The following is an 18,266-nucleotide window of genomic DNA, read 5'->3' on the forward strand; positions in this document are numbered from 1 at the left end:
ACCCATGCAATAGATACAACAAGTGGGAGATTGTTGAGATAATGAGTGTTACACACATTACATAATATTGTTATATTGTATTATTTTATTTTATTATGTAATGTTGTATCTAGGAGCACCTAGATGGACGTGCAGCATGTAAAGATTCCCATGGGATATACTTGATGAGTTTTATTGCAACATTGTGATAATATTTCAGGTAATTATATAATATTAGGGAAAATAATTAAGTTTCCAATATTAAATGCGGGGTCAATGGGTTAGGTAGCACATGGTTTTAACACATGATTTATTTAATACCACTTAGTGGTTTTGTGGGACTTGCTACTATATAAGCAACCACAAGGGTAGTTGTTGTATGAGCAACCACAAGGGTAGTTGTTGTATGTGAAGAGAAAAAGACAAAAAAGGGAAAGAGTTGAGCAGGACAAGGCTTGACAGGTTAGCCAAGGGAGCATTTGTGAAGGTTGGAAGCATGGCATGGGATGTGTGGATTCATGCTTGTTCGCATAGATTATTCAATTGTGGCTATGGCATTGAAAGCTTCCATGGTTGTATTGCAATGGTGTTTTTTACTAAATAAGACATGGTGATGGATGCTTTTGGAGGCTTGGTTTTTCCATCAATGAGGGTTTCCCAGGGTATATCTTGTGTCACAATTTTGTGGGTATGTTGTCTATTCTCTTGCATGTGGATTTCAATTGCATATTTATTTTAGATCTATTATGGGTTATATGGAAATGGTTAAATTATTTCTTACAAGTTTCCTTACAGTAGCAGTTTCCTGCCTATATACATACTTCTAAATAAGTCTCATCCTTGCCGATTTTTATTGTTCTTAGTTTAGCTTTTATTTTTGGCTTGTTGGTCAGACCAATTCCCCCCTCTGCCATGTATAAGATGCTCCCTGCATTATAGCCCTTCGTAACTCTATGCCTAATAGATATGGAATTTATATGTTGTTCTCCCCATTTGAAACCTATGTTAAACCAAATTTTGGAATCTTACTAACGACAATGCACATCTTGGATCATACGGATTGTTTCCTAATTCATCAAAATTCTTCCTTGATCCTACCATGGTCAGGTTTGTAACTGTTAAAGAGTATGATTATCTTCATTGTCACATCATATCATAGTTTAGAAATCAGAGTAAGATTCGACCATCACTTCAAAAGTGTAGGAAAAGGTTGATAAGGTTCGATACTTCTTATTGCTCTTAATAACCAGACTCATCGAGAGTTACTATGATTAGGATACACCACTACGTGGAGGTCTGTTTGCAATAGCCCTATTTGATAATAGATGCATTGTATATAATATTCCCATGAATTTGAAAAGATGCCCCAAGCTCACAATGAGAGACCTCGATTAATTGGAAGAAGACACAGTTTGATGTTTAATAAGTCATGGTTGGGCCAACACACATAGTAGAAGAGATATCGATGTACTTAGAATCACATGGGAATACATGTGTGGTGTATTTCATTGACAAGAGATATCAATGTACTTATAATCACATGGGAATACATGTGTAGTGCAGTTCATTGACAAAAAAACATTAGCTTGGTGACAAATAAAGAACCATAAATGAAAGTAAGAGGATGGGTAAGATTCAAATGGCTTAAACATTACACACTAAAGTTTGATTCCTAGACTAAAAGTGTTAAATAGTCAAAGTTGATTTATTTTTTCATTTTTAGTCCCCAAAGTCATTTGTAATTGTTGACATTGACACATTAACACTTGTCATGATAAAAACTAAAGTCTGAATCAGACAACACAATAAATTTAGTACATGATTGAGGATATTCAAAACACTAGAAGTAGTCTAGCCTTGGAAGATATCTATATTTTCAAATTCAACAATTGTATAGTCCTTAGATTGAGTGAGTGTTGTAGAGTAAATTTTTCATCTCCATGCTAGATTTAAATATTAATTTTTGAATTTTAATATTTAATTCTTTAAAGAATTAAATATTAAAAATATAGAGAATAACATCTTTTAGTTCACTTAAATATTTCTCTAATAAATTAATTATTATTTCAAATGTAGACACATGTAAAATGGGGGTGAAATAGGAAGAGGCATTAGTGGAAAGGTGAATCTTGAAAATGAGTTGAAAAGGTGGAAGTTATGAGAAGTTACTCAACAACTTCTTGTCTAGTAGTTTTGTTAAAAGGGAATAATTCACTATAAAGGGGTTTCTTGGGCTTGATTCTTTTTTGGAATAAGATTTCTATAATCATTTTTATCTTTTCATTTTTAGTGAATACTTTGGCAAGAACTTGTTTTCTTGTATATACATCCTCTTTAATTTTCTGTGTACTATTACAGGAGAGTGATTAGTACATCACTATTATAGAGGAATATTGATAAATTGCATTTTATTGTACTTGTGCATTCAATTGTCTAATTTCTAATTAGTTTTTACCAATCACAAGTAACTACTTTCATATAATTGAAACATTTCAAAAGTTTTATAATTTGTTTATTACTTTTATATATTTTAGAAAATATATGATTGGGTGATATGATTTTGTGTTATAGGAGGTCTTTTTTGGGAGGATTCTCCATATTGCTTTTTTCTTGGCCAATTTTTCACTACATACAAATATGATTAAATAGTGTAAACTTACTACAATGTTAATCCTTGTTATAATACTTTGATAAAAAGTAACAATATATATGACTAAATAATCAATTTAAAACAAAGTTTAGATAGTTCATTCAAAAACTAATATAAAAACATAATTTTCATAGTTTCAAAAGAACTATGTTTGTTGATTTCATTACTACAATTTGAGTAAAAAATCACACTTACAATAAAATTTACATTTTAAAATTATAATAAATAAACAATTAATCTTTTTCATAATAATTTAATTTAAAAATAATAATTTATCAAACTAAATAATCAACTTTAAATAATTTTTAACTATTCCCTTATAAAACTAATATAAAAACATATGTTTAATTTCTATAAAATGTAACAATGTTAATCTACTTAAATAATTAGAAAATCTAACAATGTTAGTACTAATATTTTGTACTATAAAACTACAATGACAAGTACTGGCCACTATGTGGCACTTGTTGATATTTGCAAAATATGCACTGGAATATTTGGTTATTAACAGACTTTGTGCCATTGATATATATTCACATTTTGTCTAGTTGCAAGAAATTATTTTCTTGACAAGAGAGATTATTTTAAATATTAATATGATTGTGAGTGCAAGGGAAGTGGGATTTGTATCATTTTCTTGCATTTACTTTAACGTAAAATCCTTATGCATCTACTTGCATGGTTATGGGAAGATGTTAATGACCTTTCTTTCTTTTGGGTGAAAAGCATACTTAGTGTCTCGTTTATTCGTTGCATATCTATCAAGAGTGAGTTGTACCTCTCAAATCAAAGGAAGATGATCAATTTAATGATAATCTCTCCAACCATTAGTGCAATTTATTCTTCTTTCTAGGTATTTGGAGTCAATTTGTGTAATTATTTTCAAAGAGAATTATGTTCACTATCAAAACCCTAAGGGCTTGTTTGGTTATAGGCATAGGAATGGCTATTCCAATAACAATTTTTTTTGGAATCGGTATAAGCTCATTTTAGAGGCAAAATGGGAATATGTATTCCTATTCCCTATTCCAATTGACAAACCAAACATAAAATAGAAATCATATTCTAAATTTTCTATTCCTATTCCAGCAACTAAATGGGCCCTAAGTGAAACCTCCACAATACAAAGATAATGTGTTTTATGACTACAATAGGATTAAAGAATGCTAAATTTCAAATTTTATCAAATTGAGAAATCTTATTCAAGATCATATTAATAAGGATGATTACAACATTACAAATAATTCTTCCTCAAAAAACAATCTCAAGGCATTTAATGATTCATTCCCAAAACATGGAAAGTAAGATGTCTCTAACAAGGGTACAAATGTCAAGAATACTAACTAGTTTTTTGTTCCAAATGAATACACCTCAAGCATAAAGATTCAATTTCATAAAAAATGTAGTTCTTGTATATATACCTACAATACATAGGGGTAGATTAGAACCTCATGATCCCCATCCAAATAAAGAACCCACTATCCATTCAAGGCTGACCAATGATCCCTTTCTACATTTAGGTCAAATATCCCTCCCATCTCATCTAATTATTTATTTTCATCTCATGATCCTAAATCATCCAATGTTCTCTTTCCTAATCAATATCAAAGTACTCTTCCCATCAAATCCCATGAAAACCCTCCACGTCAAGAACAAGATATCTCTTTTATCATATCAAATGATTCTATTATTGTCACTCTACTTCATGATCCTATTACAATTCAAGATCAAGTTATCCCTCCATCTCCATCTCAAGATCCTAATATCCCATGTAATCCCCACTATGATCCCAATCACCCACAATACCCAATCATACACATCCAAGTTGCATGTTAAATCATAGAATACATTACTATCCAAATTCTCTCATCCTAAAACTTCATACGCACTAAAGCCATGCATTCCATCATATAGGGAGAGGGGGTTCAGAATGGTACATTCTTGTTCTAATTTCCTCTGTCTTGAGGATATTATCTTTGTTCAAGAACTCCTCTTAAAGAAGATCACTTTCTTTTAAGGTTCTCTTACCACTACCCCAATTTCCTTTCACAGTTATCTTTTTGGTTAACAAGTTTTAAGGATATCTCCTTGTTATTAGATGTAGGTATCCTTGTTCTCTCTTCCTAATAACGGCACATAGTTCTATGTCACTATTATTGTTGATGTTTGGTAGCTTCTCTTGGATAAACTATAGCACACACACACACACACACACACACACACACACACACATTTACATGTATACATATACATATACATATATACACACACATACACACACATGTATACATATACATATACATATAGATACACACACACACACACACACACACACACACAAGAGGATGTTGCATTTGAAGAACACATACTAGATATTATGGATGTGCCAATACATTTGCAGTAGTCCTCTATAAACTAACATGGTATCAAAGAAGGTTCAAACTCTTGGGATAGAAAGATTTCAAGACATATATATGAACACATTGCATAGTCAGGAGGCTCTGAAGCAAGATATGTAGAAGGAAACAAATGAGAGAGTTTCATATCCTACATAGAAATTTAATAAAAAAGATATACAATCAAAATGATCAAACCAATGGTCATACACATAAAAATCTAGCCACTGATGTCCCAAGATTATCCTATGGTACAACATCTGATAACTGATAATAGGAGAGCATATTGTGTAAGAGGTAAATTACCCATGTATGATAAGCAAGAATGCAACTTGGTCTTCATGTGTTGTGTCTATCATTATGGTGATGGTTCAAGTTTGTCACTAACATGATTTAACAAGCTCTATAGTGCTACTCATGTGTGTCTTAAAAGATGTTTGTATCTTATGAGTAGGTTGCTAGCTTATCTGTCAGCTTGATAAGAGCAATATTAAGAGAAATGGAATCCTTTATCAAAGCTTTCAAATCAGGAAGAACCAAAACCAAACTAAGTGTTGTCGTCGCTCTTGTAAGCCGCTATATAAAATAGACACATACAACCATTGGATTGAAAGGGAAAAATTTATAATGATTATTCTAGAAAAGACTATGGAAGGAGATGAAAAATATAATTCATAGGGAATCCCTCCACTGGCAGAGAATGGAATATAAATAATTTATTTAATTGAACCACCGATCAGACAATGGGGAATGTGTGGACCTCTACAGATGCACATAGAGTTCATAGCAGATTCTTCAACCACTCTACCAATTATATAATGGACACTATTAGCAACCAGTCTATAGTCACTATTTCAACACAATGAATTAAGCCATCATTGGCAATGCAAATGGTCAAATATCACCGCATAAAGCTAGGGATTTTCACAGCACGTGAGTTTTAGTACCTTCCTTGGGATGGGTCACTTCTCCATTCATCGATTATTAAAAGACACATTGAACAAATTGTGCACATGCCTACACATCACATGCAAAGACCATATAGATAGAAATGCTAGTCAAAGGAGAGTAAATGATAGTTAAAGAAAATAAAATGTACATGTGGCATAAGGTATAACCAAGGTAAGGGGGAAAACCATAGCTAAAATAAAAAATTTAATTGTATACCACAACTTGAGATTGAACATAACAACCACCTTGAAAAAAGATGTGACATGGAATAAGGACCACCAAAACCACCCATGAGGGTCGCACACATGTCCACAAAGGATAAATTCAAAGTAGTTAGTACTAGTTGGAGTACAGAGAGGTAAAGGTAGAATCACATAATTATATGAGGTCAAGTACATGGAATAAGGTATGTAATTATTCCCTTATTATTCTTCATATTGTGATTTATAATGTGTTGATTATATATGTATCTTAAGTACATATATTTTCCAAACAATTACTTATGTATCTTAAGAACAATAAAATTAATTAATTAATACTAATGTCTAATGGAATGAAATAAAACGATAGTGATGTACAAATGAGTATTTATTATTCTTGTGTATTTTATTTATCTAATCATTGTAGTCTCTCCCTTGTATTTCTATACGAGCTATTTGTCTTGATATTTTATGAGGATTCTATTGCAAGAAGACAAAGATTGAGATTCAGAGGGAGCCTAACATTTCATCAGAGGCAACCTTGAAAGAGTGGGAGAGGATAGAGGATATGATTCAACCAACCTTCAACAATCTCGATCATATTGATTCAGAGGGAGTAAACCATGTTGAGATGAATTCTCCGATGATCAATAAATTGTAGCAGTCAATAGGATTGTGATTCTAGAATATACGTTGTGACTATGTGATTTTAATGGGCCTACAACCTGTATACATCATGAGGAAGTGATGACTTCCAAATGATGTCACTGGTATTTGTAAAAGTTATTGAAAGGTGATGATTTTACAATAACTTAATTTTCTATTATGATGGATATCTTATGATGTCTATGCAGATCATAATAGACTATACTTTGTATGGTAGATGTTTATATGGTAAGCATTGTGAGAATGTGTGTGCACATACCTTATAAACTTTTTTGAGTGCATGGTGAATGTTAAGCAAATTGATGTTCTAGAAGGTCATTTACACAGAGTACTTGGTGAATGTCATGCGACTTGATGTTGTAGAAGGCCATTACTCATAGAGTACTTGGTGAATATCATGCAACTTGATGTTTTGGAAGGCCATTACTCACAGTACTTGGTGAACATCATACATCTCAACATTCTGGAAGGCCATTACTCACAGTACTTGGTGAACATCATGCATCTCAACATTCTGGAAGGCCATTACTCAAAGAGTATCTGGTGAATATCATTCATATTTTGGGAGACCAATACTCATGATATCATATGTGATATCAAACATTTTTGAGTAATTGGTGAATATCATGTATTCTGGGAGACCAATACTCATGATATCAGATGTGATATCAAAACCTTTTTGAGTACTTGGTGGATACCGAATGTTGATATTATGGGAGAACGATACTTATGATATCATATGTGATATCAAACCTTATTTGAGTATTTGGTGAATATCACGTGTTGATATTATGGAAGACCAATACTCTCGATATCATATGTGATATCAAAATGTTGTACATCTTCAAATCAAAGATATTCGTATAGTATTGAGGTAATATATGGTCATGTGTTTATCCTCCTAGCTAAGAGGGAGTGTTGATGTTTTATAGTGTGTGTGTGTGTGTGTGTGTGTGTGTGTGTGTGTGTGTGTGTGTGTGTGTGTGAAGATGCTATATTTGAAAAAAAAAACATACCAAACATTATGGTAGTACCAATACATTTGCAACAATTCTCTATAAACTAACAATTATAAGGGATTTACATACAACCTCCTTTATACATTATACATCTTTTATTAATTCTTTGACTAACCACTTTCTCATAATATAAACAAAGACTATGTTTTTCCTAAGATTGATCTTATAAGCCACACTATGTGCAAAGTTTTGCAAGCCACCCCATTTTTTATAATTTACCATGAGCAAATTTCTTTCTTTATAATTTTGTAAGTATTAAATATTATTAAATCTTTGTAATAATAATTCTTTAAACCTCATCCATCAATCTAGGTTTAATCAATGCTTACTCAAATTAAAGCCTATTTAATAATAATAATAAAAGATTGACATCATTTTTGTTGTCATATTTTGTGTTGTCCCACAAAAACAAGTATTACATTGTGATGTGAATATCAGGATTTAACTGTGTGATGACCTCCCGGGAAGTCCCGGTGCTTCACCCCTGTGAGCATCACCTAGATCCAATGAGTGCTAAGTGTTCCATTTATTCTCATGAGAGATGGATTCATGTTGAATCACTACTCATGAAATATGGGTCATCGAGTTTGACTCAAAAAATCACACAGTTAAATCCTGATATTCACATCACAATTTGACTAGCTGTGGAAATCATCTCCTACTTATCAAGTATTACATTAGTAGAGAGGATTTGGGGATGTAAATGGACCGAGGAATTTCAACTCCCAGAAGCATACCGTTGAGTTTGGAACCTCCATAAATTGGAAATTGCAGGGAGGGTTGAAAAACAAAGATGAAGGCAAGGACGTGACTATCTTGTATAAAACAGGCTTCCAAATCAGGCAAAGACGCATCTTTAAGTAGAAGGGGAAAATGGTGAGGGAAGTGTCGGAGAGCTGTTTGGAGAGTGTCACGATGGAGATGGTGTCTGCATACTGTGGCAGGTTCTATGGCAATAAGCAGGAGCTTGCCGCCAGGCGGATCGAAGCCATTGGCTTTCAAGTTGGCCTCCAGCTCGCTGAGAGGTCCCATTTCTATTTTTCTTTTCCTTCCACATTTGCACCCTACTTCTATTTCTTTTCGGATTTATTTTTCTCTTTAATTCAATTGACATCTGAAAAGGAAAATCTAGATGTTAGATTATGACGGGCCATTGAAATGCACTTCTTTCTTATTTATGAATTTAATTTTGTTTTTAAAAAACAATAATTGTAGCTATTCCATGTGGAACGGGAAGAATTCGCACAGCCAATTGAAAATAAATATGATGTTTCTGCGCATCCTTTCTGAAGCCCATGCCTAATTAGGCAGTTAACTCTTAAGCTGGGTATACAAGGGTTAGATTATTGGAGCGCTGCAGCTTAGCTAGGTTGTTGTGATTCATCCTGGTCGTTGCTTAGATGTAATTCTCTTGTCACTAGTATTATCTTTTACTTGGTTGGAGATTTCGCTACAGAATGCTTTGGTCTTGGATTTCTTATTGAGCTCTGGCTAGCATTTGAGCTTCACTGGTAAATGATAAAGAAATTGTCTTTAGTCAGGCCATGAGAGCATGTCCATCCATGCATCGCACAAAAGAATGCATCAGTAGGAATTGAATGTTTATCCATGCACCCTATATAAAAGCGCTTTTATTAATATTGAATCAAGGAAAAGAAATACATTATAGAAGGCAGCCAGACAACTGCCAGTAAGAACCAGCAGAAATAACAATACAACGTAACATCCAGGAAGAGGATTGAAACAAGAACAGCTCCAGGGGAGCATATCACCATTACAAAAGAGGACCAGGGGAGCATAACACCATTACAAAAGAGGACCACCCTCAAATTTTGAATCTTTGAAACTTGCTGCTGTCCTGATGATTGCCGATATTCACTTGTTCTTTGGGACCCCCTTGCAGCTGAGAGCACCAAATTTTTAAAAAAAATGATATTAGAGTAAAGCCTTAGCATTTGACCTTCTTGAAGAGTATCATGGTTAGAAAAAACAACCGTGCATCTACTTCTCCATATGCTGAGTAAAATACTCTTCTTCTAGAATTAACAATAAATTTTCTCTGAAGGCTTAAGTCCAAAATCACTTCTATCTAACTGAAAACATGGTAACAATTGGTAGGGATATAATAGAAAATAGCATTCCATGTTTTTTAGTACATGCGTAGTCCCAGAAAATATGTTTCAGCCTTTCTTTTTGATGTCAAAATGGATATCTATTTGGCTGTACCATGATGCATCTCAACCTGTCACCAATGGCAGCTTGAACTGTAAAACGTTCCAAGTCAGAATCTGAGCATTAGCCTCAGCCTTAGACTGCCAAGTTTGAGCACTCACGTTTTTCTAGCTCTTTTTCTTGGAATCTACATTTTCACTTTTGATTCAATCTAGGATTAAAGTCAAAGCATGGAAGAGACATGAATAGATTTTTTTTCAAAGAAAGTAGCCATGCTGATGATTAGAAAATTGCCGCCAATCCTTAGAGAAATTATATGTTAGTGGAGTGCAAAGTTTCATAATAATGTCTAGAGGAACAAGAGATTTCACAAAAATGACAAACCCTTTAAACCTTTTGTTTAAATCAAAGTTGTTCCTAATGTTTTGCCAGGTACCCCAGTATACAGAACTAAAATCCTATAGGCCTTTGATTCTTTGAACTGATAGACACATTTCCTGAATAAGTAGTAACCATCTGTTTGAAAGAAAATAGCATGAGGTTGAACTTGATATCAAATCGATTCGTTCCACGAAATAGACGTGGAACCAAAACTGAACTCATGTTGTAATGAGTAATTTTTGTAGTTCATGTATTTACACACTTGCTGTCATGTCCTCCAAATAGACTGTAAGGGAAATGAAGTTATAATGTAAAAGAAAAGAGCCATCAGTAGTTTATCTACCCACATGACAGTTTGCCATTTTTTCTTGAGTGAGACTTGGATAATAGTAAATACTAAATACGATAATGAACCAAGTTTTACAAAGGTTCGTCTCCATTAGCAGCACTAATTGTCCATTTTATTGCCAAACAACCCCCCTATGTTTTGGGATTGAACAGGCCTAACCCACCTTTAGCTTTAGTTTGGATACAGTGTGTTAGAAAATATAGTCCACTGATATAACTGAGAGGGGAGGGGTGGTGAATCAATTATACAACTAATTTTCACAAATTACAATCTTAAACAATTTTAACCATATGAGTAATGTAAACTGAAACTACAACAAGATACTCATACACAATAACACTAGATATGTTAACTAGGGAAACCCTTGATCGGAGGGAAAACCCTGGTGGGGATGGTACCCACAAGATGATGTACTAATATAAATATTCCTTGTTAGAGGATAGACCCTGTTAGGAGTCTGTTACAACATTCAGTACATGAGTCCGTGTTAGGAGACTTTGGATCCCTGTTAGGAGATTCCAACCCTGTTAGAGTTGTGCCAACCCTGTTAGGAGTTGTGGAAGACAACTGGACCCACTACCCAAATAGCTTCAAGGGCAAGACCAATAAACCCACTGTCCAAATGGTCTTTGTATCATTCCTTGCAGAATAATAGAACTGAATTGTACTTCCTTCCTCCATCTCTGTCCTGTGAACTGGACTTTGCTCCTTTAGATCGTGTAACCAGATCTCGAATTGCGCATCCAATAATCCCTTGGATTGCTTACATGCATTTAGTAAGCACTCTGCTCCTTTTCGCAATTCGTGCTTGAATAACTATCATAATACTTGAAGACACATTACAATTAAGGAAAACAACTTTCCTTTATACATATCTTCATAAGAATTCCCTGAGTCGGCCTTGAGACTTTCCCAATTAATAAAAATAAGATAATTAAAAAAATTACTATTCCAATAACATTGTCGGCTCATAGTCCATACAAAACTTTACACATGCGATACTAAGACTTGCGCACTTGCTAACATCATTAACTGACTATCCTTTAACACTGCCCGACTGCGCAATACTTCATTACATCTCAAATGTAAGATAGACAACAAACATCAGGAACTGCTTTCCCAATACTCTCGTCTCTGTACTGCTCTCCGAAAATCAGGCACAACTTTTGTACGCTACCGACTTAGACTTTGTGCACTTGAACACTTCATCGGGACACTGTGATTTACATGTCCATAATTGCGCATGACCAAACAATCAAACCATTGTCCATATCAGCAAGATCTCTCTCTGCTACCCTGCCAGTCTTTACAGAAACAATGCTATCTTGACATCAATGATAAACACAGTCATGAATGCAACATATCAATACTCTCCAATGCTCAGGATACTCCCCCAATGTAGTATCATCAGCATTCATGACAACACAATGCATACTTGAATCTGGCATTACCACTCCAGTTGGACTGTAACAAGTGGCAAACAATCTTAATAAAGTCATCATAACCTTTCTTAGAAGGCAGCTTGCAAGAGGACAAATATTCACGTGAAGCCAAAATATGCAATTCACAATTTCAATCTTGCCAACTAAAAAAATTGTTTCCCAAGTGCATAGTTTAATTTTCGCTTTCTTAAGAAACCACTTCCACAAATTAGAAAGAGAAAACCCAATCCAAAGGGGATGCCCGAATAGCGATAAAACTGTTGTTGTTTGTAGCTGCAGGAGATATCTCGATTACTTGCATGCTGTTCTTTCATATACTTGCGTTTGGAATTATGAAGAGACATGCATTTGAGGGTATCAAGAGACACGTCTAAATATACGAAGAGACACGCATTTGGAAAATGAAGAGACTTTCGATTATGATATGAAGAGTCTCGCAAGATATATATCGTTACTTTGTGTGATGACGGTGTATTCAGTTCAAAGCATTGCACTTAGATCTCTATTATTTAATAAAAGAGATTTTTTTGGTGTTGCTGGGTTTTTCCCCTCAAGTTGGAGGGTTTTCCCAGGACAAATTGTTGTGTCTTAATGTTCTTTGTTTTGTTCATTGCTGTTTATCTTTATTTCTGGGCAAAACATTAATATGTTATCAGAGGCGGTCTAGTAAAGATCCTGAATCGGAATAGGAAAAGTGGGAATTTAGGAGATGCAAGAAATGAATGTTGGCTTCAACTTGGGTACGACTTTGTTTGGTGGCATAGGGTTGACTGGTCAGTGAGTATGTTTTCCATTCAGTTAGGTCTGTGTGTGATCTTCAAGCCATTAATCAATTTAGAAGTGATCTGAGCACTTATCGCTGCATTTCAAGTGGTTGGGACAATTAATTCTTGAGAGTTACATACACAGGAAGCTCCAACAGAGGTTGGAGAGGCAAATTTCATATGTGCTGCACTAACAAAGCAGTCCCAACTATTTTTGCTTCTAGTCTATTGACTTTGCTGCTAACAAAGGAATGATTGGTGCATTTGAGAGATAATTATAGGCACTCTTGAAGTGTTTATTGATTATACCTTTGAATATTGATCTTGAATTTTATGTACTTAATATTAATTCTTGTTATAGCACTGAGATTAGTGTATGCTTCTAGCATTGATCTGTATATTTCTCATCTTGATAGTTTGATTCTATGAACTATTACCAATCTCTCTAAAAATGCTTCTAGGACAAATCAAGAAGCAACAAGGTGTTGAGAGATCACATGCAAAATCATGCAAGCTGAAGAAATGAAAAAAAGATGAGGACTCTTTTGCAGTCATGGGACTGCGTTGATGGCATATAACTATACAGATTGTATTTGCATGGAGAGGAAGAAATAAGATTCAGAGGGAGCTTGTGCGGTAGAGGGAGAGTGCCAAGTCCTTCACTAAGGATCAACAAGCTTGTGTAGCAGTGTCACTACAAAAGCTCCTTGTTTGGTCAAACTTGGAATCAGCTCTTTCATTGTAATAATCAAAGCAGTGAGAGTGCTGCCCCTGTCGAGAAAGAGATACTATTGAGAGAGAGTCTCAGCTTTAGTGATTCTTTTACTTATTGTTAATGAGTTATTCTCCATGAGGGAGAAGTTCGAGGTGCAATACCTTTTTAATGAGTTCTTCTCTACGAGGGAGAAGTTCAAGGTGTAATCCCTTGTAAATGAGTTCTTCTTTGTGAGGGAGAAGTTCGAGGTGCAATCCCTTGTTAATGAGTTCTTCTCTGTGAGAGAAGTTTGAGATGAAAGCCTTTGTTTCACTAGCCGGAGTAGGTATGGTGGATTCAACCTCTGGGAGTAGCCATGGTGGAAGTCATGTGTGAGACTCCATCTTAGTTCTTCACCCTTTGGGAGTAGCCATGGTGAATGTAATGCTGAGATGACTCTATTATGTTGAAAAAATCTGTAATAAAGTTTTGTTATTGACACACATGGGTGTAGTTATTATGTTTGTCATGATGACCACAAAATCTGCAAATGATATCTCCTTTTCTAAGAGAAAATGTTGATGTTTGTAGCTGCAAGAGATATTCTGATTACTTGCATGGTGCTCTTTCATATACTTGCATTTGGAAAGATGAAGAGACACACGTTTGAGGGGTATGAACTTTGAAGAGACATGCGTGGAAATATGAAGAGACACACATTTGGGAAATGAAAAGACTTTTGGTTATGATATGAAGAGTCTGCCAATTCTTGTTATATATCATTGCTTTGTGTGATGAGGGTGTATTTAGATAGAAGCATTGTGCTCAGATCTCTATTGTTTAACAAAAGAGGTATGTTTTTTTTAGCTGTGGCTGGGTTTTCCCCCTCAAGTTTGAGGGTTTTTCTAGGATAATAAGTTGTGTCTTTCTGTGTCTTACTGTTCTTTATTTTTCGTATTGCTGTTTATCTTTATTTCTGGACAAAACATCAACAAAATCTGCAAGAATCTAAGGAGGAATAGGATCTGTTCGTATCATGTGCTAACTTAGAATTAGAAACAAAACACTAAAGGTTAAGGCATCTATAACATTAATGATCTCTTTAAAATTTGAAGAAAAATCATGCTATTATAGCAAAATGAGAATTAATAATTACCACATTATTGGGAATGTAGATAATCATGATCTTATTTACTTGATTGTATTCTCGCTGCAAATAACCAAGGGCATTAGCAGCAAGAGCATAACGAAAATGAAACAAATGACAACCTTTTCTGATTGAACATTCTAAGGGAAAAGTGGTTGACATATCTTTATTCATTATAAGCTAAGGATTGGCATCTTTAAACAACATTCAACATGCTTACATAACTTGGGGTTAAACCTAACCATTCAGCATCTCGAGAATAAACCTCTAACACATTCTATTGTAAGCTTTATCAAAATACAACTTAAGAAGGAGAGCATTTGGACTTGATCATTGAAAATTTGAACCCATTCTATAGTTTCACATGCTAGCATAATATCATCTAGGATAAATGTCTTGCTAAGAAACCTTATTTGCTCTGGTTTGAAAATGCCTTTCACTATAAGTTTAATCCTTGCAGCATTGCTTTAGCAATAATTTTGTTGGAGGTATCAAGCACTGTAATAGGCTAGGTTACCAATTCGGATGCGGATTTTGGAAGCGGATACGGGATGCGGGGATTTTTTTTTTTTTGGATGCGGATGCGTGAGGAAACGTATATATATATATATATATAATATGCAAAGAAATGCAAGAAATGCAAGAAATATACAAAAATAAATCATTTGATAATATGACTATGAATCTATGATACTTAACCCTTTATCAAAATTCAAGATATTTCAAAATTCATATGATATATCAATATCAATATGTGCTTGTCCAACATTAGTGTTTAGTCTTAATTTTTAAACAATAAGTTCAAATAGGTCATGTTCAAGATTCCAACAAAATAAAAACATAGTTAATGATTGAAGTCTAAAGATTCAATCAAAGTAAGTTTGGCTCTGAATCATAGGGATTCGCAAGAAAATCCACATTCTCATCATCATCTCCAACTGCTGAAAGATTATTTGAACCAAGCATGGTTCCACTTATGCTAGATGCACCATGTGCCACGCTATCATCATCACCGTCTCCAATCGTAATAAGATCATAAAGTGTTGCATCCAAATTTGCACACTTAGGGGCTACATCCCAAAGCTTTGTTGCCACTTCCTTGTAATGATCATTCTTACGTGACAAAAGACGCAAGTTGGTGTGGACAAAGACCAAGTCCTCAGCTTTCTTGGAGCCCAACCGATTGTGCTTCACTGAATGGATAAAGGAGTATGTACTTCAATTCCTTTCAGCAGCAGAAGAACTAGCAACCTATATAGTTGTCACAAAACATACAAATGAAAAGCAAATTAATTTTAAAGAATGTGTGAAACACTAAATTCTAAAATGCAAGTGTAAACATAAAAGTTTAAAACAAATTTACAAAACAAAATTAAAAACTTACTTGTGATAGGACCTTGATTGCAAGAGGTTGAAGATGCTTGAAAGGTTGAACATACATGTACCACCATGTGATAGCTCCCATTCTATTTTGGTCCTTTAGTGCAAATGGAGAATGCCTTAACCTCGAAGCAAACAACCCAAATTCTTCCCTCACTTTTTCATGCATTTCTTCCAGTGGGAAGAGTCTTGTAAGAGCTTTGTGGCACCCCTCAGCAACCTCCTCATCCGCAAATGGTGCAACTCTACCCGGCATACCAACTACCTCCTCACTATAGTACCTAGGAGATAAGGCATATGCAAGGAGGTGCAATGGGGTAGTCATCTTATTCCAGCAATGGTTGATAATTGCTTGCACTTGTGTGCTTAAGGCTTCACATTGTGTGGGGTCACTCTCATGTGCTTGTATAGAATGTTTTACCTTCTCAACCATGGTGTCCATGCCATCATACACATCCCCCAAGTAAGGTGTATCTGTATCAGCAAAACGGAGCATAGTCATGATGGGCTCGGTGAAATCCAATACATATGCCACACGAGCCCACCAACTCTCACTCAAGATCAAATCCCTGATCCTTTGTGCTGTTTCTGAATTTGAGATCTTCCATACACCCCATTGATTACTGATGACCATTTGGCCCAATGCATATTTTACCTTGAGGAGTCGTCTCATAACAATTGTATGAGATGCAAAACGGGTCTTAGCAACCTAAGCAAGTTAACAATATGTCAATTGACAATATAATTATAAATTTTAATTTTTAACTAAATTACAAAACCATGAAACTTAGTAATTTAAAAAAATTAATTTACGTTCAGCAACTCCAATTTGGAGTATGTTCTAAAAATGGATTGTGACATGTGGTGGTTGGTCTCAAGCATCTGTATGTCCTCCCCCTCTTCATATATTTTCTTCACCCAATCTACTTCAGTGCCAATCCTCTGCATGATCAAGTTAAGGGAGTGAATAGTGCATGGGGTCCAAAAAATATGCTCATACCGACTTTCAGCCAAAACACTCACATCCCTGCAATTTTTGGCATTGTTTGTGACCACCTGTACCACATTCTCACTACCCACCATCTCGATGGCCTCGATGAGAATTCTAGAAATGAATTCGGAATCCTTCACTTGCCCCTCACAATCAATAACCTTCAAAAACATTGCCCCTTTGGGGGAAACTGCAATCACATTAATTAGTGGCCGGTTTCTTGTATCCTTCCAACCATTTGACACAATAGTTAGACTCGAAGTTTTCTAAGATTTTTTGATTGGTTGAAGGTCTTTCTCTATATGTGCCTTCTCTTGTTGCAATAGAGTTGTACGCACCTTTTCATACTCCAGGCTTGTGTAGTCAGCTGGTGATTCTTTGATTGCTGCCACCATTTCCTTCCAATATGGCGATCTCACCAAGTTGAAAGGAAGCCCATTCGCATAGAGGCAATGTGCAATAGCCTCATCAGCACGGTCTTTTGCCTCCATTTTAAATGCGGTGTGCAATGGGCCTCTTTTGCGGGTTGAAATTCCCACTTCTTCCTCATCCTCTCTTGGCACAGGTACTTGCAAGAATGGGTGTTGGGAGGATGCAATTGGTTCAATGGGTGTCTATAGCTTGCTCTTTGAGGAAAGACCTTGATAGTAGCTTTTTTTTGATCTATTGATCAATGCATTAGCAGCTTCTTGTTCTCTTACAAATGAAAGTATTTCTGCACTAGTCATCTCAGTACCATTTTTGCCTTTGCACATTCCAAATCCTTTGCCAGCAGGGCCCATAAAATGAAGCTTCACTCGGGAATATGAGCTATTGAAAGGTTTTCCTTTGTTACTTTGACAATAATTGCACTTCCAGTAGTATGAGCCACCTCCTGAAACCTGTGATATCCGTGTTGTATGTCTCCACAAAGGAGAACCTACATCAATTTTGAAATTATCAGTCCCTTCCCCTCCTTGACCCCCCACGAAACTTTGACTAGCACTGCCACCGTCATCCATTTTTGCCTAGTTTTTTGCAATCTATTTTATAAGAAAATAAATAAATTTTAATTAGTTCCTAACAACTATGAACATCAATGATCA

General features: G+C 35.1%; 1 protein-coding gene across 1 annotated transcript in view; it reads left to right on the forward strand.

Moving 5' to 3' along the window:
* Positions 1-8,554: 8,554 nt before the first annotated feature.
* LOC149574771 (Transport protein particle (TRAPP) component) overlaps positions 8,555-18,266 on the forward strand; it is a 57,444-nt gene continuing 47,732 nt past the window's right edge. Inside the window, exon 1 of the mRNA XM_089814602.1 lies at positions 8,555-8,886. Within this exon, the coding sequence (XP_089670728.1) occupies positions 8,735-8,886 (152 nt within the window). The 5' untranslated portion in view covers positions 8,555-8,734. The remainder of the gene's footprint in view (positions 8,887-18,266) is intronic.

The sequence above is a fragment of the Cupressus sempervirens genome, chromosome 2 (assembly GCF_028749045.1).
Source record: "Cupressus sempervirens isolate cs-2001-9-10 chromosome 2, ASM2874904v1, whole genome shotgun sequence".
NCBI classification, from domain to species: Eukaryota; Viridiplantae; Streptophyta; class Pinopsida; order Cupressales; family Cupressaceae; genus Cupressus; species Cupressus sempervirens.